This window comes from Trachypithecus francoisi, unplaced genomic scaffold (genome assembly GCF_009764315.1).
Source record: "Trachypithecus francoisi isolate TF-2019V2 unplaced genomic scaffold, Tfra_2.0 Contig01474, whole genome shotgun sequence".
NCBI classification, from domain to species: Eukaryota; Metazoa; Chordata; class Mammalia; order Primates; family Cercopithecidae; genus Trachypithecus; species Trachypithecus francoisi.
Window position 1 is genome coordinate 20272806 of NW_022681435.1, and position 26893 is coordinate 20299698.

General features: G+C 45.6%; 1 protein-coding gene across 8 annotated transcripts in view; it reads right to left on the reverse strand.

The window, feature by feature from the left end:
• Positions 1–18264: 18264 nt before the first annotated feature.
• The window catches only part of FBXO15 (F-box protein 15), an 82376-nt gene continuing 73747 nt past the window's right edge, over positions 18265–26893 (reverse strand). For 4 of the 8 annotated variants that reach the window (XM_033175715.1, XM_033175684.1, XM_033175693.1 and 1 more), the window contains 2 exons: positions 25680–25804; positions 18265–18743 (listed from right to left, as the gene is read on the reverse strand). In XM_033175715.1, the coding sequence (XP_033031606.1) occupies positions 18474–18743; positions 25680–25804 (395 nt within the window). In that variant the 3' untranslated portion in view covers positions 18265–18473. Of the gene's footprint in view, positions 18744–20333; positions 20469–25679; positions 25805–26893 lie in introns of all 8 variants that reach the window. The other 4 variants (XM_033175700.1, XM_033175675.1, XM_033175706.1 and 1 more) reach the window with 2 other exon arrangements.

Genomic DNA, 26893 nt, shown 5'->3' on the forward strand with positions numbered 1-26893 from the left:
GTCCTTTGCAGGGACATGGATTAAACTGGAAATCATCATTCTCAGCAAACACAGGAACAGCAAACCAAACACTGCATGTTCTCACTCGTAAGTGGGAGTTGAACAATGAGAATATATGGGCACAGGGAGGTGAACATCACACACCGCAGGGCCCCAGTGTGTGTGATGCTGGGGGTGGGGAGCTAGGGGAGGGATGGCATTAGGAGAAACACCTAATGTCGATGATGGGTTGATGGGTGCAGCAAACTATCATTGCACATGTATACCTATGCAACAAACCTGCAAGTTCTGCATATGTATCCCAGAACTTAAACTATAATTTAAAAAAAATTTTTAAAAAGAAATTCGGATTCCATGGCCCCAACCCAGATGCTCTGAACCAGAAACTCTGGGGGTTGGGCCCAACAAGTTGCATGTTAACTGACTCCAGTGACTTGCAGGGAGCTGGACGTGGGGGACCACTGCCCTAATCCACTGTCTCTCTCCTGACAACCTCCCAAGAGCTCCCTGGGTCGAGACACATGGTCCTGAGCAACAAGGTCAGTTCTGGAGCATGGAACAGGCCTACTGGAGGAGTGCATCTGAGTGGGGGTGACCCACAGCAGGTGACAGCGAGAGGCCACTGGGCATAGAGAGGAAGGAAGGACACCAGGGGTGGGGGCTCAGCAAGCAATGTAGAGCGCATGGTGTCAATCGGCCTTCTCCAGAGAAACAGATCCAACAGGAAAGGGACCTGAAGGAGTTGGCTCACATGTTTGTGGGGGTAGGAAGGCCACAATCCATAGGGCAGGCTGCCAAATGGAAACTCGGGCAGGAAAGGATGCTGCAGTTTTGAGGGAGAATTCCTTCTCCTCCCGGAAACCTCCATCTGTGCCCTTGAGGCCCTCAAATGACTGGATGCAGCCCAGATTACAGAGGGGCATCTCCTTTGCTGGGTCAGCTGACTGAGAATGTGACCACATCCACACAATGCCTTCGCAGCAGCAGCACCTACATTCATGCTTGATAACTTCACTGAGAACGATGGCTTGGCCAAGTGGACACATAAAGCTACCCACCGCACACAACAAAGACAGATTTCCCTTACGCAAACATTCTCTGGGGACCAGCATTAGATAAAACAGTTCAATCTAAGATTGCAATTTCCAGGACACCCAAGTCCTTGGATACTGACTGTCAAAACCTCCACAAAGGCAGAACTATGATGCTTCTTCATAATGTCTCACCCCAGGAACACCTGGCTAGAAGCTCACATGAAATCAATCCATTTTGCTACCTGCCTTAGCTCGGGCTGCAGTAGAAAAAATCCAGGGGCTGGGTGGCTTAAACAACATTTATTTCTCACACTTCTGAAAGCTTGCTATACCTGACCAAGGTGCCCACTGACTGTTTCTGATGAGAACTCTCTCCCTGGCTTGCATACAGCCACCTTTTCTCTGTGTCTTCACATGGCAGAGAGAGAGAGAGAGCGAGAATCTCTCTGGTGTCTCTTCTTATAAGGGCACTAATCCCATCGGGGGCTCCAGTCCCACAACCTATTCACCTACTAAAGGCCCCATCTCCAAATCACATCATGCTGTGGATTTGAGCTCCTACGTATGAACCTGGGTTGGGGAAACACAGACATTCAGTCCACAGCAACACCTGCACTAGGAACTGAAGTCAGTATTTCTTGAGCAGCTCCTAGACACTAAATTAGGCACTGGGGATATTCAGTGAATAAGGTAGAATCTCTGACTTGAAGGTCATTCGTCTAATTATTAGCTAAATCTAAGTTTGATATTTATTAATATATTTTATTTTTGATTAATATGCCTAATAGTTTAATTAATTACATGAATCTCTCCCAACCCAAAAATAGTTGAAGAATTACATTGGGGGAAATTCCCTTTCCTGAAATTTCTGGAAAAATCTGAAAAATAAAACAAGTGCTCCTGCTACAAAGTTCAATTAGAAAGCAAAACTGTCTGAAGATACAACGCGACCATGTGGCAGTTGAGAGGTGTGTGTGCTCAGCTGCAGGATGTGGCTTGGGCATGGGATCTGCTGCCTCCCTCCCCAGGCTTGAGATTAAGTTCAGGGATACAAAACACCAGCTCTGAAATATCTCCTGTCCTACTTACCGGCTCAACTGTCTGTGCAGAGTCCCCTAAAAAAAGGAGAGGATGCAGGGTCAGACTTTTCCCAAAAGCCACATCCCGTCTGTTTCTGAGGCAGGCAGCACAAAAGAAAAGAGGTGCCAACCCCAGGCTCTGAATTTTAAGGCACCGTAATCTTGACTTTGATTGAAATGAGTGTCAGCCAATGTCCTTCACTCTGGGTAACAGGAATAGCCTCTTCTCTACTTCCTGGCCTTGCTGCTGGAAGCGCAGTCCCTGGACAGACCCACAGTCAGCATCTCCTGGGAGCTCCTTGGAACTGCAGAAGCTCAGCCCCAGCCCAGTCCAGCCCTGCTGAATCCACAGCTGTGCTGTAACAAGCTCAGCAGGTGACTGACTCCCACGCTCACCAAAGGTAAACACTAGCAGGTGGCTAAGACAAGGCTGGGATGGGAGAGGAGCAGGATCAGGTCCTTCTCAACACCCCCTTTCTTTTTTAATCTCTTAAACCATCAAGCCTAAAACAATCAGCCTAGAAGTGGTGGCTGGGCTGACAGAGGAGCCTCAGCAGATCGGGGCATCCTGATGCTCTCACAAGGTCCTCCACTAATATTTGCCATCACCCTGTATCTTCTTCCTGGGATCAGTTGAGCTGTTGCCTTCAAACATCTCTGATGTCTATCAAAACACAGGCATTATTAAGTTAATCTAAGGTCTTGGTGTTTAATTGTCTAACAATCCTCTAACAGCCACTTCCACAGAGTTGTGCTGGTTTGGTTTCACCGCACATTCTACACTTAGCCTCCTAGACCCAGACAGGGATAAGAAATGAGCCTCTCCACTCATCCTGGTGTTTGCACTGCACAGAAGAGGCCTCTCATCATACAGTAGATTCCACCTAAAACCCACCCCTAAAATCAGTATGGTCAGCCAGAATTCTGTGTCCCGGACAAGGATGGGGGAAGAGACAGAGAAAACGAGAGAAAAACAGAAACAGAGAGAGACAGGGACTAAAACAAAGACAGAGGCAAAAAGTGGAGGGCAGAGAGACAGAGACAGAATCAGAGAGACAGGGACAGAACAAGAGAGAAATAGAATACAGAAACACAAAGACAGAGTAGGAAATATGACAGGCACAGATGAGGTGAAATCTCATCTGAGCAACGAAAGCAAAGCCTCAGCCCCACCAGCCACACACCCTGCTGGCCCTTGTGTCCCAGCAGACGAGGATGCACTGCTAGGATGACGGCCAGCAGCCTCGTGACCTGCAGTGACTGCCCATTACTGTGTCTGGTGTGAGTCAGTGGCACGGCCACCTCCCCACTGGCTGCATCCACAATCTATCTGCAGAGTCAGTGCCTTGGTTTCTCCATCACACCAGAGCAGAAGAGACTGCTGACACTCTGGCCAATGGATGGTTTATGGCTATGATAAACAGCGCCGACCACAGTGCAGTGGCTCTGGGTGGGAGAGGAGGAGGGCCTTCCTGAGGACGTGGCTCCTCCTTGGATCTTGATCATTCATCGCTTAGCTGTTAAACACTTAAATGTCTCCCCCTCGCTGTTTTATCCTAGGCTTCCCTTTGGCTCTAAGCTTTGGGGTTGAACCAAATGACAAGGGATCATCTGGGGACCCACTTAGTCACTCTGACCAGCCCCAGGATCCTTCGCTAAGCTGCGTTCGGGAGGCTGGGGAACAGGCTGGGACCGCCGGTGCCCACAGTATGCCATGCAGGAACCGAGGGTTTGCAGATCAGAGTGGGTGACGAGTGCAGGCCGCGGCCCAGGTGAGGGTTTCTGCCACTGACCTGTGGGCAAGGCGCGATGCTCTCTTGCTCCGGAGCCCAGGAAACATTCTCCCTCTGCTTCTCCCACCACAGCTCTCCCAAGGGGCCCTTTCACAGACGTCCTCCAAGGTACAGGGAACAACGCTTCGCACTCTGAGACCAACAGCCTCAGCTGACCAGTTCTCAGTACTGCAAAGGCAGTGATTTCCTTCCCTCACCTCAATATCTGGTCAGCTGGCCTCCCAGATGGACATGGGAGTCAGTTACTGGTGTAGGTGCTTGGCCCCATTATTCCTCTCACACCCCATCAGGTTCTTCTGCCACGCCAACTTCATTTACAAGCAAACTGGGACACAGAAAATTGAAGGAACCCACCTGACGTCACAGGACCAAAGAAAGGCAGAGCCTGGCTTGGCCCAGAGAGTCAGCGGCAGCCTTGACCTCTAAGCTAGAGTTTGAGACAGGAAGCCTCCCAGACCATGAATATCTCCTGGACCAGGAACGTCCCTTGCAGCACTAACAGAGAAGACGGAGCATTTGAATTTTGCACAAAAACATGTTTCCACTCTATTTTACAGAGGCTGCTGTGTGGCCTATATAGCATGAAGGGTACATATTTGAGGTCATCTAAAAAGGGAAAACCTGAAGGTTTGAGGTGATTCATGTGTGAAATCAGTTAAGCTGGATGTGGTCATGTATTTATTTAGAAAAAGAAATTATAGCAAACTATATAAAATATAAAGTATTTTAATTTTTTTTCCCAAAATTGTGCTCCTGAAATGGTGGACATGAACCTTTCTGCCTGTTGTATAGAACTCAGAAATGCGTCATCGCCTCTGGCAATACACACCAAGTATTTATGGCATCTATGAAAATGTCTAACTAAAGAGTGCCAGTAGCCAGGTGTGGAGGCACATGCGTATAATCCCAACACTATGGAAGACCGAGGCAAGAGCACTGCTTGAGCTCAGGAGTTCAAAACTATCCTGGGCAGCATAGGGAGACTCCCATCTCTACAAAAAATAGAAAAATTAGCTGCATGTGGTGACATCCACCTGTAGTCTCAGCGACTCAGGAAGCTGAGGTGGGAAGATCATTTGAGCTGAGGAGGTTGAGGCTGCAGTGAGCCGTGATTGAACCACTGCACGGCAACAGAGCAAGACTGTCTCAAAAATAAAAGTGCCAGTAGATAATGTATAGACTATGTAAGCAGCATGCATGGATTGAAAAAATAAAGAATAATTCTGGGATTACTGACAAACACTGACAAACAATAAAGTTAAAATGTTATACCCATATCAAAAATATCTATGAGTAAAAGACTTTATAACAAGAATATTAAAATATTTGGATTATGTAGGCAAAGAAGAGGAAAACACTGGGCCTTGGGAGAAAGCAGCCTGCCCATTCCACTTTCCCCTGGGCCCTCCTCAGCTCCAGGCTACCTTGCCTGGTGTCTTTTTGGCCTCTACCCAAAGCCCAACCCCAGCTCTTTCTTTTTCTCTAGTTCTCCTCCTCCTCTGTCTACCTCTCTCCTGGCCCTGTGATTTATCCCCTACCTTCTCCTTTCCACACACTTGTTGAGCACTTGCTGTACTTTGAGATCAACTGTTATGCTCAATACTTAGTTAAAAAATTGGGTCTATTGAATACTGAAAAGGAAGCTGCATTTTCCCCCACGTTCTTCCCTTTTCTTTTTTCTTACGCTTGTCTCCCTACCTAGATAACCTCAGTTTTACAAAACAAAAATCAACCCGTATTTCAAGGTGAAGTAGGAAGCACAATTTGACTCCAGAGGTGGAGTTTGGACACCAGACCAAAATGAGGACTAGCTAAAACAAGGAAGAGGCAGATACACCTCTCCTAAGACACACCCACCAGTGTGGATGTCAGTTTACCATTGCCATAGTAACATGCAGAAGCCACTGCCCCTTTCCATGGCAACATCCTGGTGACCCAAATGTTACCACCCTTTTTCTAGAAATGTCTGCACAATCTGCCCCTTAGTTTGCATGTAATTTAACGTGGGTATAAATACGGCTGCAGAAGGACCTTTGAGCAGCTACTCTCAGCGCAGCACCTGTGGGTAGCCCTGCTCTGCAGGTGCAGTCACGGAGCTGTAACTGCCACCTTAATAAAGCTGTTTTCTTCTACCACCAGCTTACCCTTAAATTCTTTCCTAGCTGAAGCCAGGAACCCTCCTGGGTTAAGCCCCAAGTTGGGGCTCACCTGCCTTGCATCAAAGGTCCATGGTGACTTTTTCATTCCCTCTTCAGACCTCATCTCCCCTTCTTCCCTGCACAGAGCACAGAACTGGGACGTGGCACTCATCACGGTCTGCTTCTCTAGTTGTCCATGTCCTTTCCTCCTGGAATCCAAAGTAGCCAGGGTGTTGCCTTGTGCTAAAGAAGCACAATGTAAATGCCTGCTGGCTTTCCTTCTGAGGGTCCCTGGTTATTGTGAGGGGAAGAACAGTTTTCTTGCCTGCGTTTTAGAATGAGTGGCATGAAGTGTGAGCAAGAGCCTGCTACTTAAGTGTAAAGTATCAGCTGTGGCTCGCAGAGAATGCGTACATTTAAAACCCGGAGCTCATGCTGAAATCTGAAACCAAGGGCTCACCTTCATGTGCTACACAATCCTCTCACCATTTTCATGGGGAGACTAGAGTATTTAAAATACTTGAAGGCAATCCTAAGTATTCTGTCCGAGAAGCCACATTTAACTCCTGATACAGGAACACGTTGCAAACCCATATTCACAACTAAGGGAACGATGTTCTCACATCCACAGATGGGGACGGGAGATTCTGCACACAGAAGTAATATTCTCTGTTGCTATTAGGGTTTTCTTAAATCATAGTGATTAAAATGCATGGTTATACTTCCTAATTTAATAACACCCTTGAGGAATAAAAGTGATGGGAATATAAACCGTGAGACTATAATGCATTGTCTGCCTCCAGAATAAAACTTTCAACACTTTCCTAATGCCAGTGTGGCAGGTTTTCCGTTTTTGCCCCTCCGTGAAACAAAGTTTTACCATCTGGGGACTGGGGATTTTTTTATACAATATAGTTTTGAGAATCTCTTTTTACAACAGTTTTAGATGTACCATAATTATCTCCTTGTGAAAGAGAAGAGCAAACGCCTACAATTTCAGGTCAGACATCGCCCAGGTCTGTTTCAGCCGTCCATGGAGCCCTTACAAAACAGATACATCAGCATAGTCATTTTACAGGGCTGCCACAGAAGCGCATTTCTCCGGCATGGCCATTCATTCCACTTAAGCAAAACCAATAATAGGACAAATTCGCAATTTAGCTGCAAAACAGTGGCCAACAGAATCTTATTATGGAAAGAAAGTATCTTGTTCTGGGAAAATGGGTAGATGGGGTCTATAAATCTGTAAGCAAGCAGACAGTCACTTAGTACCTTATTCCAACACAACAGCAATTCTTGCCCTAATAGTGCAAAGATCAGCGTGCATTGCACAAACACAAGAATTGGGGCCAATATAAGACTGCTGGGATGTAGGTTATATGTAAATAAAAGATTGAATCATTTTTATTGCTGGCTCCAGAGTCTAGTTACATCAGAGTTTAATAGTAGAATTAATGTAACCATGAACTAAATTTCTCATTTTAAAATATTTTATTATAGCAACATTAATAAAATTACAAATAAAATATACTTAGAATCTCATGACTTCGACAAATCAAATTGCATTTATTTGTCCGTTATTACTTCTAGTCTCTGTTATTAAAATATCTAACTTTTGCTTAGCTTAAAGAACGGTGCAGTTAAGAAGTACTTGATATTTTAAATCAATACAGAATGTTCAGAATGTTTTAACCTTACTATCTTACCCTGAGGATGTTTAGGCTCTATTTATCAGTAAAATATTTTTCTCAGAATTATAGCAAGATTAAATGCCATTAAAGCAACTTGATCGTTTGATTAATTACCAAGTCTGCGTAAGTGAACTGTTTTCAATTTTTCCTTCTCATTGGGACCAATTCTCGTCCATGTAAATTTCACAATATAAATTTGATTCATTGATTTTTTTTTGATCCCTATCAAATTTTACCAATCACCATGTCTGTCCCTGAGCATTTTCTGAAATGACCATTATTTCTTCCCAGGCTAATGTTCTTATGTGAAGTTTTAACTACTCTCAGTTTCATTTTAGATTTGTTATTTCCACCAAGTCTAGTTTTTTAAAATAATGCACCCAACAAACATCATTGTGGCTAAAATGGCAGAGTCAAATACCCTGCTCTCTTTATATATACATTATATAATAAAACTTTCGTTTTTTCAGAGTTGATTGTAGATGACTAAGATGCCCCTTACAGCCCTGAGAAGATAGAGCACTGTCTGCTTAGATGCAACATAGATTGTTCCTCCAGCTTTTTTAGTTGATGCTTTGAGGCCCATCTCCCCTTCCCCTTTAAAAACAACTGAGGTGAGGCCAGTCAGGGTTAGACTTCTACGAACCCCCGGTGGGGGGAAATAAGACCAATCAGTCATACTTTCCTGAAAGTTACTTATGGGCAGGTGTTGCCTCTGGGCTGATTCAACTTGGAGAGGAATATTCCAGCACGAGTTACCAAATACCAAAAGAGAGAGTATGTTTCCTAAGAAAAGTGAGAGTCCTATTTCTAAAAAAGTAAAAGAATGGTTCCCAACTTGAGTGCCCGTCAGAGATGACGGAACGTGGAAATACTGCCCATATTGTCTTCCTGAAACGTCCTTACTTTGCTTTCCACATTTAGGGCTTGGTATAAGTAGGTCCACTTTCCTTTCTTCCAGATGGCTATATAATTGTCCCAGCATCATTATGAAAATGTCCATTCTTCCCCCACTGCTCTGAGACGCCACCTTTGCCATAAAACAGCTGTCCTTCGGTGTGCGTCTGTTTCTGAGCTCTGTGTTCTGCCCCATTTGTCTATTTACTCTTCTCTTGCACCAAAGGGCACTCGAATTTCCTATGGCGTTACAGAAAGCCTTCCCATGTGGTAGAGCAAGCCCTGCCACCTTCCACGTCTTCAACGTGACTTGGTTATTCTCAGTTCTTTGTGTTAGTATATACCAGTTCCACGGAGTTAAGACCTAGTTCTTTCAAACAGCCTTATCCCTGTTAGAATGAGCTTCGCTGCATGTGTTTATGCTCTGCTAAATACCTACGTGACGACCTTGTGTGTCAAATGTTCATAATCCATCATCCACCGCCCAGCACCATGGGTGCACAGGTGGAGATATGGGACAACAGGCAGGGGGCTTTAGAATCAGGCCAATCCTAGCTTTGTCCAGGCCAATCCTAGCTCTGCCCAGTACCAGATATGTACCTCTGGGCATTTAACCTCTCTGCTCAGTTCCTCATTGTAAATGCCGTTTTTCATACCAACTACCCAGAGTGCTTTGGGAGGATTTTAAAAAATACAGGTGAAGCTTGTTGCATAATGCCTGGCACACAATAAGATTCCAACTTTTAAAAAGTGAATTTTTCACTTTCTCCTTTACCAAAATTAAGTCAGTGAGAAATCACAGGTGTTTCATCTTGCATCTCTGGGCACTTTTCTGAACCAAACACCTGAAGATTCATGTATTTCTTACAGCCATTTCACTAACTCCATCATGTGACTGTATGTCAAGCGGTAAACACACATTTTCCTGAGGAGCACCTCTCGGAGTTCATTTTTATCATCGCCAGGAGGCCAGAAGGTAAAGTGAGGGGGTTGGCACAGACCAGCTGTCCAGGCTGAGGAAGGAGAAAGAGGCTGATGACCTGTGTGCCCCACCCCACGTGACTCTAAAACCTGACAAATCCCCAGTGTTCACACATTTCTCAGGGCATGCGCTCATCTCTGCACGTCATTTTCAGGAACAAACTGACACCCACAACGTCCTGCGCAGCTGCAGGGACGGGTGTGTGAGCAAGCATCCTGCATCCCTGCCGGGGCTTGCATGTTGTGCTGGTGGCAGGGGACCTGACATGGTCAGTGGCTGCACCTTTAACCCGCTTTGCCGGCAGCCCAGCCTTTTCCTCTAAGCTCTTCCCTGGGAGCCTGGTGGACCTCCATGGCTGCAGTGGGCAAAGGAGAGCTGCCATCCAGCTGCTCTCGAACATGCATTTCATTTCCCCACAGCAGCCCTCATTTCTTTGGGTGTCCTACGCACCCGCCTCCTTTCTTGCCTTGTTTAATTCCCAGAGCAGTGATTAGTGAGCCTGCCTCGCAGCCCCAGGGGTTTCTGCAGCTCGAGAGGTACCCGGCAGTGACCTGGCTCATATTCCCCACAGCTCACAGGAACGTGGGGTTATTCCACAGAAGACCACAATACTCCCTAGCCTGCAGGTAAATGCCATGATATTCCACGCACCAAAGGTTCACAGGTGCCTGAAACCATCCAATGTGTTAAAGGCACAACCTCTTTCCATTACAAGCATTGGGAAAGTAGTTTCCATAGATTTTCCCATGAGAACATTTTGTTTCTGAAGAAGTTATGATCATTAGACTTAGGTGGATGTTAATGAAAATAAGAGACAACTATGAAGTTACTTATAAAAGTCAAGTTTCCAAAGGATGGTCAGATCTCTGATCTAATTTTGAATCAGACAAGATTTTGCATCTGGAGTTTACTTGAAATAAAAAACATGTCCTTTTTTCCTACACTAGTGGTAGGTATGCTTTCTTGTAACTCAAACTTATTTTCTTTGCCAACTGCATGATTAAGAGTTTGCACCTGTTACTTTTCTTGAATTGATTCAGCTCAACGAGCCCTGCCTTGTGATTTTTTCTTTGTAGTCAAGATACCCCAGCACAATAATTCCTCGTTTTGCAAACAAAAAGCTTTCTCTCTGACAAAGAAGTATGATTAGTAAATGCTTTCTTTTCATGTGTCTGACAACTGCATTTCAACACACACAGTATTAAGATGGTCAGTCCCCGCAAAAAGCTAGTATTTCTACTGGGTATAATCTGTGAACATTTATGACACACAGAACTTACATGATGTTAGCATATTTAATCCTTGAGAAATATCTCCCCTTCACCCACTGTTGATTCCTAAAGACATTAAGTGGAGCAGAGCAAGGCAGCACCTGCAGCTGGTGGAATAAGCGATCCTTAAGGCCCAGGTGGAGTGATTGCGGTGTCTGGTAGAGGAGGCAGGGCTTAGAAGGAGTGGCTGGAAACTGGTTTGTTATTGTATTAGTTCATTTTCACATTGCTATAAAGAATTACGTGAGACTGGCTGGGTAATTTATGAAGAAAAGAAGTGTAATTAACTCACAGTTCTGCAGGTTTAACAGGAAGCATGACTGGGAGGCCTCCCAGAATATGAAGGGGAGGCAAGGAACTTCTTCACATGGTGGTCAGAGAGAGAAAGCGAGGGGGTTAAGTGCCACACGCTTTTAAACCATCCGATCTCGTGAGAACTCACTCACTATCACGAGAACAGCACGGGGGAAACTGGCCCCATGATCCAATCACCTTCCATCAGAACCTTCCCCAGACATACCGGGATTACAATTTGAAATGAGATTTGTGTGGGGACACAAATCCAAACCATATCAGGTTTTTTTTTAACGCTGTATCGATTTAATGCTTGACCTGATTTTGAGGATAGAGGCCGGTCAGTTACCTTCCTGAGCAGTTAATTAAGTCCACACCCCAACCAATTCCCATATCAGGCTCTCATCATCAATGTCCACTATGTGCCAGCCTTAATGGCTCTGGGGCCAGGTACCAGACAACTAGGATATGACCACAGAATTATTCAAATTAGCCAATCCATAGGGAGGCTGTGAGACCTAACTAGCCTCCCTCCACACCCAGCTCACCATTAATAGGCTGCCCCGCAATGCCAGCTTGCTGTTACCCTGTCCCCAGGGGTAACCCCCAAGTGGCCCTATCTGGCAGCCTTCTCTTATTTAGAGCTGTAAGTAACCAAGAGTTCTGCCCATCATCCATCCGAATGCCAGGATGTTATGGGCATGAAAAAGAATCTTTAATCCTATAGGTCAGCGGTTGAGTGTGACATTTCTGAGCCTGAGTGGGTGCGAGGGCTGCACAAACAGGAGTGGGTGCCCTCAGGCATGAGGGGTGGGGGCTCTGGCGTAGTGCGGAGGGTCTCCTTGTGCCTGAGCCTCTCATCACAATCTGTCAGAGCCCAGGAGAGGAAGTGAGGCATCTGCAGGAGAGGGGTGATGGGAGATGGGATGGGATGCCCCGAGGAGGAAAGAGATTCAGGATGATGGGAGTCAGGTGGGCATGGGAGCTCCAAGCATCCGAAGGAGAAAACAAGAATGAACTTGTGGTGCTGTGTTGAAACTGAAGATATAGGGGTGAATTCATGCTTTTCAATATCTGTGGATATATTAAGTTGTCGCAAAAGTAATTGCGGTTTTCGCCATTAAAAGTCATGGCAAAACCGCAATTACTTTTGCACCAACCTAATAGAAATGATATAAGTGAACGTGTAGCACACGTATGAGGGGGAATACTTACATTCCTGATGCTGTTCTTGGAGAGGAACTGAGGCAGTGACACCTCAGTAGGAATGGGCATGCCTGGCACCCAGATCTTTGTTTCCAAATACTCTCCACCAGAAGGAAGGCACGCTCTTTGAAGAAAGGCTGATTCCAGGGCTGTGGCAGGGAAAGTACAGGATGAGTCTGAACCACCTTATTCCAGAAAGGAAGTGTCCGGAGAGTGACGGGGGACATATCAGAGAACACAGAAGCCAGCTCACCAGGGCTTCTGCCAGCCAGACCTGAGAAAATTTGAGCACAGAAATAAATAATAATGGTAACTGATTACAACCCAATGAGAAAAAAAGAAAACCATGATTCTACACTGAGAGAAACAAATAAATATGTTAAAAGTTTGCTGATGAACAGGGGAGTTACCTAGTTTCAAAGTACCTCCCACAAAATAATTATCACAAAGGTGGGAAAAGTAACTTCAGAGAAGCTGCCAGACACCATTGTCATCCAGCAGCTGCAGGGAACAATTTGGTAAGGGGACAAATTGAAATCCGATGACCCTGATAGGACACAGTGAGAATACGGCACCACTTCTGCCATATTTCTGACAAAGATGCTGTATTAGTCTGTTCTCATGCTGCTCTGAAGAAATACCTGAGACTGGGTAACTTATAAAGAAAAGAGGTTTAATTGACTCACAGTTCTGCATGGCTGGGGAGGTCTCCAGAAACTTACATTCCTGGTGGAAGGGGAAGCAAATATGTCCTTCTTTACATGGCAGCAGCAAGGTGAGTGCAGCACAAAGTTGGGGAGAAGCCCCTTATAAAACCATCAGATCTCATGAGAACTCACTATCATGAGAACAGCATGGAGGTAACTGCCCCTATCGTTCAATTACCTCCCTCCAGGTCCCTCCCACGACACGTGGGGATTATGGAAACTACAATTCAATGTGAGATTTGGGTGGGGACACAGCCAAACAATATCAAATACGTAACATCAGACAAGCTCATATTGAGGGACATTCTGTTAAATAACTGACCTGTGACATTCAAAAGTGTCAAGGTCGTAATAGTCAGGAAGCCTGGTGAGCCACTCCAGAGTGAAGGGAGGAGAGCCACAGGCCAACCAAACACAGCACCTGATCCTGAACTGGACCTTCTGCTATGAGGTCATTATTGGGACAACTGGGAAAATGTGAATGGGGGCGTCTAAGTATGAGATCATCAGAATCAGTTGTGTTGATTTCCTGATTGTAGTGGCTGTGATTATGTTATTGAGAGACTATCCTTGTTTGTAGGAAATATACATTAAAGTATTGGGAGGTGATGGGGCAACCTGTTAGCAATTTACTCTCAAATGATTCAGTCATTTAAAAAAGAAAAAGAGTTATTTGAACTGCACTTGTAACAGTTCTGTAAGTTTGAGAGTGCTTCAAAAGAAAAAAACTAAAAATAAATATCAAACTGAACCCCTTGATTAAAAAAAAATATTGTCTTGTCATTTAGGAACCTGGAGAAAGATATTTTTAAGTGTATCCCAGAGTAGATTTACCTGTTGTTTTCAAATTGCTAACATTTGGAAAGCTCTGACCACCTAAATACTACTGGGGTAAACTATTTTCCCCTACTATCCTTTGCTCCATGTCCTGGTCCACTTCCCTTTCTCACACCCTTAATCACAGGAGGCCAAGAGCACACAAATGTTACTTCTGCTCAGATTCCGACCATGACCTCCCACCTGTTATCCCTGCCTTCACGTCCTCCTGCTCCAGTCCATCCTTTCCCATCTGTGTGCAAACCACATGTCCAACCAACGACAATTCACTTTGGCCAGATGGAGGTGGAGTAGTTTAGAAACAAAATTTTTGTTTATATTCTGATTTATATCTTCCTATTATTTGAATGTATCACCTCTGTATATGAAAACAAAGCAAAACATTTAAAAACTTCCTATCATGTAAAGAATCAAGTCCAACTCTATCTGGACATGCTGTTCCCTTCTCAGCACGGCCCAAGCTGTGTTACCTTCCCCGGGCTGTGACCACAGCAAGCCCCTCTCCATGTCCTTTACACGGGGGACACTTGCGCAACCCTGGGCTCTTGTGAAATGGGAGAACTCTGTGAAGAAACTGGCAGCCCTAAAGAACAGGCTTCCTAATACTCATATTTGGAGGTCCCAGTACCAAATGCAGTGCACGGCCCAATTACTCCAGTGTAGCCATCAACTGACAAGTGGGTCCCCTCGGCAGACCTCCTGCTGCGTTTCTGAGGGCTTCAGTCTTAAATAAGAGCAGACAGCAGAGGCTCCAACAGGCAAGCCTGAGAGCAAGGCAAATAGACTGACAAAGATAGCCTGAATTCCACAAAACAGGGCATGGGAAGATGTGAAAACCTTTGTTTTTTTTATGTTAACTTTTTACTTTGAAACAATTTCAGGTTTATTTAACAGTTGCAAAAATATAAGAAAGCTTTCCCATATGCCCTTCATTCAGACTCGCCAAATGTTGACGTCACATTTTGATATTAAAGTCAGGAAATGAACACTGACATGCTGTCATCTACAGGCCCTCTTCCCATTTCACCTGTGGTTCCATTAGTGCCATCTTCTGATCCAGGGTCCCATCTGAGATCACGTGTTGCTTTCATCTGCCCCCTCCAGTCGAGGAGACGTTGCCTTTTACGACCCCGATACTTTTAAAGGGGAATGTAGACTACAGGTACAAATATAAGTGCAGAGTTTCCTTCAACCTGTATTTGTCTGACGTTTCCCCATGTATCTTCCTTGTTATACATTTTTGATAAAATGCCACAAAATGATAAGGTGTCTTTCTCATGGCATGATTAGGGGGCAACGTCTGCCCACTGCTGACACCGCTAAGCACTGGTTAAGGTGCTGTCCTAGGCTCCTTCGCTGTGAACTTCCAATTTTTTCCTTTGTAACTAATTTTATTTTGTGGCAAAATCTTTGAGACTATGTCAATATCTCCTTTCTCATCATACTTTTACCCACATATTGTAGTATCTACTGAAGATTCTTGCCTAAGACTATTATTACTACTATGGTTTTGCCAAATGGTTAAGATAAAAACTTTGTTGAAAACTGAAATCAATAACCTAGAGATGTGTGCAGAACTTGGCAAACTACAGCCTGAAGGCCAAATTCAGCTGCTGTTTTTATAAATAAAGTCTTTTTGGAACACAACCATGCCCATTTGTGTCCCATCTATAGCTGACTTCACACTACAATGGCACAGTTGAGGAGTTGCAGCAGACACCATATGGCCCACAAAGCCTCAATTATTATCTGGTCCTGTGCAGAAAAAGTTTGCCAACACCTGCTTTAGAGAAAATATCACATTTATAAAACAGACACAAATGCTTTAGAAGGAATTAGAAAACCTTGATCATCAAAATAAAAAATAAAATACAAAAATGATGCAATATTCCATAAAGCAGAACAAAAGACTAAAAGACAGAAGATCAGATGGAAAAGATAAGGCATTTGAGAGAATCAATCCAGAAAGAATCACAGTTCATTAACAAAACTGAAAGAAGCAAATAAAGTACTGTCAGATTTTTTAAAAATCCAAGACTTAAGTACACAAGTTTACAGATTAAAATGACCCATAATGAACGCAAAAACCTATTCCAAGGCACATCATCTTGAGATTTTAAGATACCAGGAGAGAAGAGTAAATCCTAGAAGCTTCCAGCGACCAGAGAAAGAGAGAAGACCACAGAGAGGAAGAAAAGGCAAAGTGGCATGAGATACAGCAACAATGATAACACCTGTCTTCAAAGTTCCCAGTGGAAACATTTTTCTTCCTACAGTTTGGTACCCAATTAAACTATCCAGCAGACATTTTTCAGAAATTCATAGATTCAAAACGTATCTTCCGGTCATCGTTCTTAGAAAGCCACAGGAGAATGTGTACCTCTGAAAAAAAAGGATATGAACCAGGAAAGAGGAAGACAGGATTCCATAAAATGGAGGATGCATGCAGGGAACCCCAGAATGACAGCTGCCCAGCAAGGCTGGAGAACAGGCAGTTCACAGCAAAGAGATGGAACTCCAGGGCTGAAGTATCCTGGGAGAAAAAAAAGTGGAATTCATAATCTGGTATGTTTAAATATATGTAGAAATATGGAGGCAAATATGAGACAGATTTAAAAGCTGAATATTAATATCTCAGACACGTGTAAGTTATGTTGGGACGGGGTATCTGCCGGCATCTTTCGGTTGTGTGTGGCATGCACACCTGTTTTGATGAGACTCTTAAAAGCACCAAGGCTTTATGAGCACTGCCTCCTCCGCCTCACCCTTCCCCATTGCTGCCCAGTAAACCTCCCTTCCAGGGTGAACTCAGATGTCACCTGAGATGTAAGGGACTCCCAGAATCATCGGAGTCCAACTTGCTCCCTGCTTCCTTTGTGCTCCCATAGCTGCTGGTATATCCCTATAACAGTTTCCATTGATGCGACAAATCATTATGAAGTATCGATTATGGAGCACCTGGCATGCTCCTAGGTGCTGGGGATGAAGCAGTGAACCAGAGTCATCATTATCCCTTCTCACAGGACTAGCAGTCTGGCGGGGAAGGCGGCGCTGGCGTCCACAGAGCTCCACTCTGCCATCCCTGGAGGTCCTTGCTTCCCCGCTCCATCCAAACATCATTAAACAGGAGGTCGAGGACAGGGCTCCTTCCCTGGCTCTACTGTGTTTCCAGTATTGTCAGGACACCTAGTCCCTCACAACTTAACCCAGGGGGCTCAGGGGGCCTCCACGCATTTTCTCGTGGTTGTATTCCAACGCAGTTCTGTAAGCAGCACTCGGTATCCGGGCCTCTCCTGACTCCTGGTTCTCATCTGGGCTCAGTGCTCAGGCCAGTGCCTCCTCCCTCCCCTGACGCTCACTTAGCTGGGGCAGACACTCCACATTCCCTCATTGGTGACACCATGAAGTAACACAGCCCAGTGCTCACAACATCTGACCGCATTTTGGACTCCTCTCTTCCCAAGGACGTTGGCCCCAGGTGGTGGAGAACAGGAGTGCAGAGGACGGTGTCAGCAGCAGAAATCCTTTTTACTCTCACGTTTTCTGGGGCAAGAACATAATATCTGTTCCCCACCTTCACTTGATTGCTGTCTTCAGGCTCTTTATTCTACACTCTCACACGCTCACCATCATACACACACCTCCAAAGAGAAAGTGGCCGGGTCACTAAACAGGAGAAGAATGGAACACAGAGAGGGGGCATGTGCTCATGCATGCCTGAGGAGAAGGAACATGGCAGGATGTCGAAAACCACCTCGGAGGGGAACGTTCAAGTGGGGGATAAAAATATAATCAAAGCAACCAACGCAATCTAAAACACACGTAGAACCAAATGCCCTAAAATAACATAGGCTTAGATACTTATCACCCCTATTTGAATCCTGATCATCTGTCAATTTTCTTAAAATATTTCTGCAGAGGAAGTTTCGGTAACTCATCCATCTCCATCCCCACTCACACAGAGCTGGTGTCCCCACTGAACTTGTACCGTGCCTTGCTCTTTTAAGTTATAACTTCCTTATGATCTCAGATACATCTTTCCTTGTGAATGAGGCCACTGGTCTATTTCACTTTATTAAATACCAGTATGGCTGCTGACTGTCATGGACGTAGCACTTTCTAATTCTAGTGAATACAACGAAGTTTATATTAATATTTAAGTACATTTTCTCATTGGAGTTTCTTACCAATAAAGAAAAAGAAAAACCATTATAAGAACACACCCTTACACACATACACACACACACAGAGTGATCACATGATCATTTGCTTAAGTAGAAGTTCTTAGATTTTAATGCAGGGCGGAAGAGAAGTAAATACCTTTTTTCTTTTTATATGAAGTTTCACTGTTATTTTTATTTTTAAAATTTAACTGAATCCTTCAAACATTAACTTAAAAATGACCCATAAATCGTAATTTCTAATGTGAGATGAAAGGCATCACACAGCACTCTGCAGATTTGCTTTATTTTAACTTTCAACACGAAGAACAAAGCCAGTCAAAAATAAACAACTAGATAACAACAATAACTTGCCACCTACTGCTAATATTCAGTCCCAAACCAACGGTTGATTTTTGCGATACTAAGGTAAAGGACCAGGTTGACAATAAGGTATTCTTCGGTCTCTCTGATCCACACCAGCTCCACGTGCACTCTTCCTTCCGCATCGACGTAGTCCACGCTGTACGTCTGCCCCAAGAAGCTGGGGCCGTCAGAGGGTGCGGCGGGCGATCTCATGCACACCGGGGAGCTGAAGCACCAAAACGGTTTCCCATGTTCATCCAAAAGAGTCACATCCATCATGGAACAACTCTGCAAAACAACACAGATTGACAAGGGGAAAAGGGTCAATCCGACCTGATTTTCACAGAAAATCGTGACTCTGTAAAACTGACTAGAAATGCTGCGTGTGGCATCAAAATCCAGAATACTATCATTGGTTTTCCATGGCCTACTTCGTAACCTGGACTATACTTGGGCCTGTGTCTCATCACTTAATATTCATTCTCAAATATACACAGGAGCACTCACAGGGCTCCGTTTAGGACTTACTTAGCACTGGGAGCTCAGAGAAATGTGTCACAAATATTGTCCCTGTCCTCATGGAACTTAAAGTACAGGGGCTACAGATGTGACACAAATCACACCAACCACCAGTCAGCGCTTCCGAGCGCGAGGCGGCATCACCCTGAAGAGCAGTGTGGCTGTGTTCCTGGGTCTTCACTGCCACCACTAGGCCGTCCCCTCCCCTCTTCTGAGAAACCTCCTGCTTCTCTGAGGCTCTGAACTTCAGCTCTGCACCCCTGCTCCATGCGCGTCTCCGACATGTGCCAGCCTCCTGTCTGCCCACTCTCATTTCCAGGACTCTGGCGCCAGTCCTGCTGCCTGCCTCTCCCTCTCACTCTCTCCCAAGTCTTCCAAGTCTCACTGTCATCCCAAGTGATTCCAACATCCGTGGGGACCCTGGTGGAGCCTCCAGTATCCTGGACTCTCAACTCCTGAGCTGTTCAACTCCGTGACCTCCTCCTCGACTTGACCTCAGTTACTCACTCCCACAGTCACACCACCGACACATCACTTCCCAGAAGTGGTCCACTTCCACTATCAACGCCTCAGGTACCCTGTCTTCTAACTGCCACCTTCGTCTTCCAGCTGATTCACTGGATGATTTCCACTACAACTGTACTTCAGATTCACCCAGTGTTTTCACCCTGCAAGCCAGGACCTATTAATGCATCCTGAATTACACTTAGCAGGACACAACTGTTTGTCAAAATAAAATGAAACAAAATGAAAGAGAACAGAGTCGGCATGCATTGCACAGAGTAAGCATAAACGTCATTTCATCAACGCTGTTTTCACTGCACATGAATGTGTGGTTTGTATATGCCCATAACGCAGTGGTTATGTAAAAAGGCCTGAAGAGCACTGCCCATGGACCTAGCCCAGCCGCCGGCCAGCCCTTCCTTCTCCTGCCTCTTCCTTTCCATTTTAGACTTCACTGGCCTTCGCTGGAATAACACTCTTGCCAATGCACATACCTCCCTCGTTCCCTTTGCATCACAACTTAGGTCCAGGTCCAGCAAAACCCCAGCCCTGGAGGAGCCCAGTTGTTTTCTACCTGTCTGGACCTGAGCACCAAGCCCAGCAGGAGGGCTGCATACAGAGCTGCTGGGTGCTCATGCAGCCGCACCACCCTCAGCATGGCCTGAGGGTCCCACCCTGGCTCTCTGGGTGGCTCCCTCTCCGCCTCATGGAACAATGCCTCATCCCCTCCTCAGCCCTCCACATCCTGCTAGGAGGGTGCTCTCTGCAGAGGACCTTGGCCTTCACAGAGAGGGGAGAAGGATGTTTTCCTCAACTTCCCACTGCAGATCCACAGCCCAGCTCCTCTGCACCCACCTCTCCTCACATGTGTTTCTCATCTGCTTCTCCCGGGTGTGGCCCAGTAATCTCCTGCTGCAGCATAGCCCATCTCGCAAAGGCACGACGTCCCTCTCTCCAGTGACTACTTCTGTCCTCCCATCAGCTTTTAGCCTTCAAAACATTCAAGTAACTCCCATCTTAGAGAGACAGAGAGAGAGAGAAACAGCCTCCCTGGGCCCCACAGACCCCTGTTCTTTGCTCACTTCCCAGACAGCCCTCTCCAAAGAGCTGTCTCCGCTGGATTTGTCCATTAATACCCATTCACTCCTCAAACCACTCTGGCCTGGTATCCTTTCTCCATCATTTGACCGAACATCTCTTGATAAGGCCACTAAATCTAGTGACCATCTGTCAGTCTGCCTCTCAGCAGTGTTCAGTTTTTCAAGAAAACATGAAGAGTAATTCCACCTCCCCAAATGCATCCAGAACCCACAAGCCCTATAGCTCTCTACCCACTCCCATTGCTGAGGTTTCTACAGCTTGGTCCTAGGCCCTATTTTCACCCTATGTAATCTCTCCCCATAAGTGGAACTCATCTACATCCATATCCTAAGCTATCACCAACGTGCCTGTGATTCCCAAAGATTTATCTCCAGCCGAACTTCTTTTCCAAGTTCAAGACCTAAATATTCAAGTGCATACTCAACTTCTGGGATCTTTCAAGGGTCCCTCAAGTCCAGCAGGACTACATCCAAACTCAGGACCCTCCCAGCAAAGCTCTCCTGGTGCTCCTCATCCCAGGGATTGGTGAAACCATCATCAGTCATCTGGCTGTGCATGCCTGAAATGTGGGCGTCACTCTAGGGGCCTCCCTCCTAGCCCTGACGCGCTAACCATCACCCGGTCCTGTTAGTTCTTACCTCTCCTTCCAACAGCTTTACTTCTGTCCGTCTCCATTGCCACTGCCCTAATCCAAGTGCTATGGTCTGAACGTTTGTGCCCCTCAAACCCCGTGTCTTAAAAATCTGATCACCAATGTGACTGTTTTTAGGAGGTGGGGCCTCTGGGAGGTGATTAGGTCATGGGAGCAGAGCTCTCATGAATAGGACTGAGGTCCTTAACAAGAGGCCCACAGAGCTGTCTCGCTCCTTCCACCAGGTGGGGACACTGCTAGAAGGTGCCTCCAGGAACTAGGAAGAGGGCCCTCACCAGACACCCATCTGCTGATGCTTTGACCTTGGGGCTTTCAGCCTCCACAACGGTAAGAAATAAGTTTCTAGTGCTAAAAGCCACCCAGCTGACGGTGGTTTGTGACCGCAGGCCAGGCCGACTAAGACACCAAGTGACTGCTCTTCCTTTAAGGAGTCAGCCATCCAGCTCATCCCCCACTCATTCTCCTCATTCAGAAGACACACCTTCACAAAACATGGGTCTGAGCATGCCACCCACAGCTTAAAACCCTGAGACAACTTTCCATGGCTAGAAAGTTGCCCTGAGACAACTTTCCTTAGTCACTGGGCTAGCAGTCACTTGACTGTGTTACTTACAACCTCACCAAACCCACCAGCATACAGATGGTGGTTAGATCCCATGGGAGGAAGGAGGTGGAGCCCTGGGTCCCATCACCTGCAAGAAGGTTGAGGAGGAGAAACCCTGGCAGAAGTCAGGAAGGAGCGGCCGGTGGGGCACAAGGGCTCCTTGGTGAGGACGTAGCTCACAGCCCTAAGCCGTCAGTGGGTGTCTCAGTCTTTCTGCTCTCCCAATCCCTCTGCTGCCAGATCAAGAGCTGGGAGCTGATTCTCTTCTGAAGCCCTCCTAGTTCTCAAAGTCCAGCATTCTCCAATTCCCTCCTAACCTAAAACATGGCCTAGCACACGATAGGCACATCAAACTCTTTAACAACATCCATAGATACACCAAAATCCAAATTCTGTCCTGAGGGTTTCAAGGCCCCTCCTGACATGCCCCAGCAGCCTTTCCAATGCCCCCCAATCACTCTCACTCCTGTCCCTGGGCGCTAGCCCATCCCAGGCAGGACAGCCAGCTAGGAAGAGGCCCGCCTCAGCACCAGCTGCAGCAGCACAATGGATCTCGCACCCCTCCTCAGGTCAGCTGCCCCTCACCTCTAGAACCTCACTCCTTATTTCCCATCCTGTCCGAAGCATCTCTTTCTCCAATGGGTTCCTTCTCTAGAATAAATCTCTCCCAATCTTCTGGAGGGGGATGCATGTCAGAACCTCCCACGAGCCTTCCTCCCACTGGCCCTTTCCTCTTTCTCCTCACAGAGTTTGTTTTCAATCCTCTCCTAAATCAGTCCCTCGCACCCTGTAAGTCCAGGAGGCACACATCTGAGCAGTCGGCAGACCTCACCCTCCTTGCAGGAGGAAGTCTCTCCTCACCTGCGCCCTCATGGACCAGTGAACTATGCCAGGCTCAAAACTCAGCATCTGGGGACAGTGCAGCACTTGCACATGTGGGACTGTCCTGTTCTTCCTGAGCTGTTCAGTTGTATCAGCACCAGCAGCCCTAATCACCCATGCAGCTGCAGTGCTTGTCAAGCAAAGTGGCCAGGGTGCCTTTCTCATGGGTCCCGGCCACCTGCAACATGCTGAGCCACGATGTGCCCATAGCAGGCTCTACTGAACTCAACTGTTCTTACACAAAGCAGAACCACAGAACTCCACTGAAATATCTAGTCTAAATAAAAATTGATGCCAATCTCCATACGGATTTAGAAGTAACATTAAAATAACATCAAAGATGTCAACGAGTGAAAGAAAAACATAAAAGAAACATACGGGAAAAGCCTCACCAAAAGAAAATCCATCCGTCTGAAATTCTGATAGGCACTGGGAGGAGACAGAGCAGGAGAGTATTTCACTTTGATTACCTGACTTATACTGAAGACTGCAGCAAGGTTACCTAGAGAGGATAGCCTAGCTGTTCAACATGACTTTGTAAAACAGCATGGTAACCACTTATAGAGCAAATGTCCTGCATGGATTCAGTACTAACACATGGCCACTGAAAGCATCTTTAAAGTATATTTGATATCATAGCTTGACTTTTTAAAAAAAGGAATATAAAACTGACCTACTTATGTGATTTTTAAAAAATTTTAAAGTTTAATAATTTACCACATAAACGTATGATCTGTTGAGTTTTTGCTCCAGAAACTCAACCGAAAGATACTTTCCACCTGAATTACCTCCACAGCACTAAGTGTTGGAGGTGACTCAACTCTGAGGTTGCAGGAAGGTGAAGATTCTCATGGGAACAGTAGGTCCCAAGGACATCAGATGTCCTTTCATGACCGCACATCACTTCAAACAACACGACCCAACCAGGCAGCATCCTCCGTCATTATCGTTAATACGTTCTCACTTCTCTGTCCTTCCACCAGCATCATATCTGGGTGATGCACTTTCTCAGTAGCCTATGCTCTGACAACCATCGTAAACTATGTAGTAGAAGCTCCTCACCAGAGGTTGTGTCTACAATTTCCAGAAGGAGCAGGGTTTTTATTTTACATTTTTTTAAAAGTCATATGTACCTAAGAAACTTTCTAAGCTTATGTCCATGCTTTAAAAAAAGTTTTTAACTCCTTCCAAGAATTTCTTAAAATATATGTTATTTCACTATTCTTAGGGTGATCAGATTCCTGGAGAGAAATATCTGAGCTGCACAGCAAATACAAGGAATATGACATCACTGATCTGACTTTTTATTCTTTTGGGAATTCTGAGGACAGCTTAGTCTTAATATTGAACCCAAGAACATAAAAGGCAAACAGGAAATAAACCACATCTTCCCTCCAGGCCCAAGGGAGAAGGTACAAGCTTTTGAGCTATTCGCTATCTTTTCCCAAAGCCCATCTGAGAGCAGGAATTATGGGGAAAACTGTCCAGGGACATGCAATCCATTCCCTACTTTAAAAACTCAAAATCGTGCTTTCAGATCAAGCTGTTTTTCTAAAAACCTGTGCACCTGAGTCACATTGGCTTAGCAACCTACAGAATCACTGCTTGGAGCTCATGTAAAAGTCCAATTTTGAAGCTGTATCTTCAGCTTCTCTGAGAACTTCTATGAGAAATCTGTGAGTGCATCTGCTGCTAAGATGCTATTTAGGGTTGGTCCATTATGTAGCTTAGTCTGCCCTACATAAAGTCCCATTGGAGATTTTGTTTTTAATGATCAGAAGTGGGATAAGGCTTTCTTTGTATAATTACTACACTTCCCTTTTTTCTCCCAATGAGAACAAAATGACTGCTCTCATCTTGCTCTGGACTACCAGAAAACACAGAACAAATTTATTTTTAAAAATTATGTTGCCCCTTTCAAAGACTGTCACATTCATATTCTGCCTTTCTTGATCCTCAAGGTCTATTTGGTGTGAATATTTTATCTTAGTACCTATTTTTATTATAAGCTTTATCGAAATCTGAAGAAAAAGAAAGAAGGTAGGTCTGTTCTCTTAAAGGCATGAGACAATATGGTGTGTGATAAACATAATTCTTACCAAAATTTAAACATTTGCTATGAATGAATAGGATTTGTAAAATATCTCATTGTATCAAATATCAAGTGGCTCAAGGGACAGTGCTTCAGGATAACACCACTCTTGGTCCCAGTCGTCATCACTAACAGTTCTAACAAGGCGCCCATGCACAGCGCAGAATAAAGCCATGTTACAGGAAGTTCCCGCAGTCACAGGAGATTGGTCCCACTGGTCCCTGGGACCATGAAAATCTTGTTCATCCCACAAAATAAAGATGGAAAGTGACAAGAACCAGGAGCAGCCATGGGCACAAGGACAGAAGAGAGCAAAACTGTGAGAACATCTTTCTCCTGTTCCTCCTCCTCCCTCCTTCCCTGCCACTTCCCAACCACTAGATCAACTCTCCCACCCATGTGGCTAGTCTTTTATATAACAGTTCAAGGAAATCCCTATATCCTGGACTATGAATTTATAACTGCAAAAAGTTTTAAATTGGTACATGGATGATCAAGATGTTTTGAGTAGATGCTGCCTGCCTGGTCCAACCTTCAGTTCCACTCTCTTTCCACAAAACAGAGGTGCTTTGAGGGAGTAGGGGGCTGTAATCAACAGTGTTCTGAAACGCTGCTGCAGACTACCTGCCCCTCCAACTCCACCACACTCAGTGACATATGAAAGGTCCTCAATAAGCATCTCATGAGTGAATCCACTGGTTGTCAATGGCTAACAGAATATGCACCAACCTTCAGAAACTAGAACAATAAATCCAGGACTATAAAAGAAACATCATATGTATATGATTATATAATCTACACATATAAACTGACCTTTTATTATATAGAAATCAAGTTACTTGAAGAAAAGAAAACGGTTCTGTTTTTTACCTTTATACAGCCATCAAAAATACCAGTTTTCCATGAGAGGCCAACTTTTCCAATAAGAGGTAGGTGTTCTCTGTTATTTTTTAAATGTATAACAATGAGCTTCACATGTCCATTTTCAATATTTCCTGAAAAGATACAAGATTGTTTCAATCACTGTCTTCCAATGTAGGACAAGCCAAGCACGTTCAGTCAGTGACTTCATGAGGACACCTCACCCTGGTAAGCCCTGGCCTCACCGACGGGGACAACATGGGCACAGCAATCCCAGCCTCCGGCTTGAGGCCAGAGCGATGCATCTGTGTCCCAGAGACAGCAACATTCACAAGTACCCAGAAAGATGATGTCAAAGGTGAGTCAGGGGAAGCCAGCTGAGGTGAGCCTGGATAGCCACCCATCGCTGATGGAAAGGTGGCTGCTGAAGGAAGAAAGGGTTCTTCTGATGTGGGTAAGCCAACAGTGCTGGAAACCGGTATCTATAATTACAGAGCTCAAGAAAGCAGGCGGAGAAATGGCAAAGAAACAAGGGGAGCTGGAGAGCAGCCGAACCTGAAGAGGAGAGGAAGAAACTCCCAGGAAATAAACAACTCATATGAACACACCTCTGCACATGCCTGTAACTGAGTGAGAGTCCGTGCACACGCCCACCTAGTTGGAGGCCAAACCCTGTGGCCCTCTGCTGCCAGCTCCAAGCCAGCTACGGCAGCCTGGCCACATGGAGGAGCCCTCGCACCCACGCAGCACTCTAGCCCTGCTGCCCTAGGCCTCCTGTGGCAGGGAGAGCCACGGCACCACTCGGCTTCACAGACACAAGCTTCCTGGTTCTGTCTGAACACACCCTGAGAAGCGACCATCAGGCACAGCAACACAACTCATACCCGAGAGTTCTCCAGAGACGGAAGTCTGAACAAAGGGAAGGTGCAAGTCACTGGGCAAAGCAGACGGAAAAATCATGGAAAAGAGCAAGTGTTCTCCAGCCCTGGCCTGGTCATTTCACGAGACAAAATGAAACCAAAGCCAAGCTGTCTTGGGAGCCACAGCTCTGTTCTAGAAATGTTATACAGTGTTCTCCAACTTCAGGGTCACCAGAAGGTTATAGCCCACGCTGTGCCAGGGGCCTCTAAGTGAGAGACGACACAGAGGCAGGGTTTCCAGCCCCGCAAAGGGGAGCTCCTCACCCAGATGCCACGCTGCTGGTTTCTCCTCGTCTTATTTCT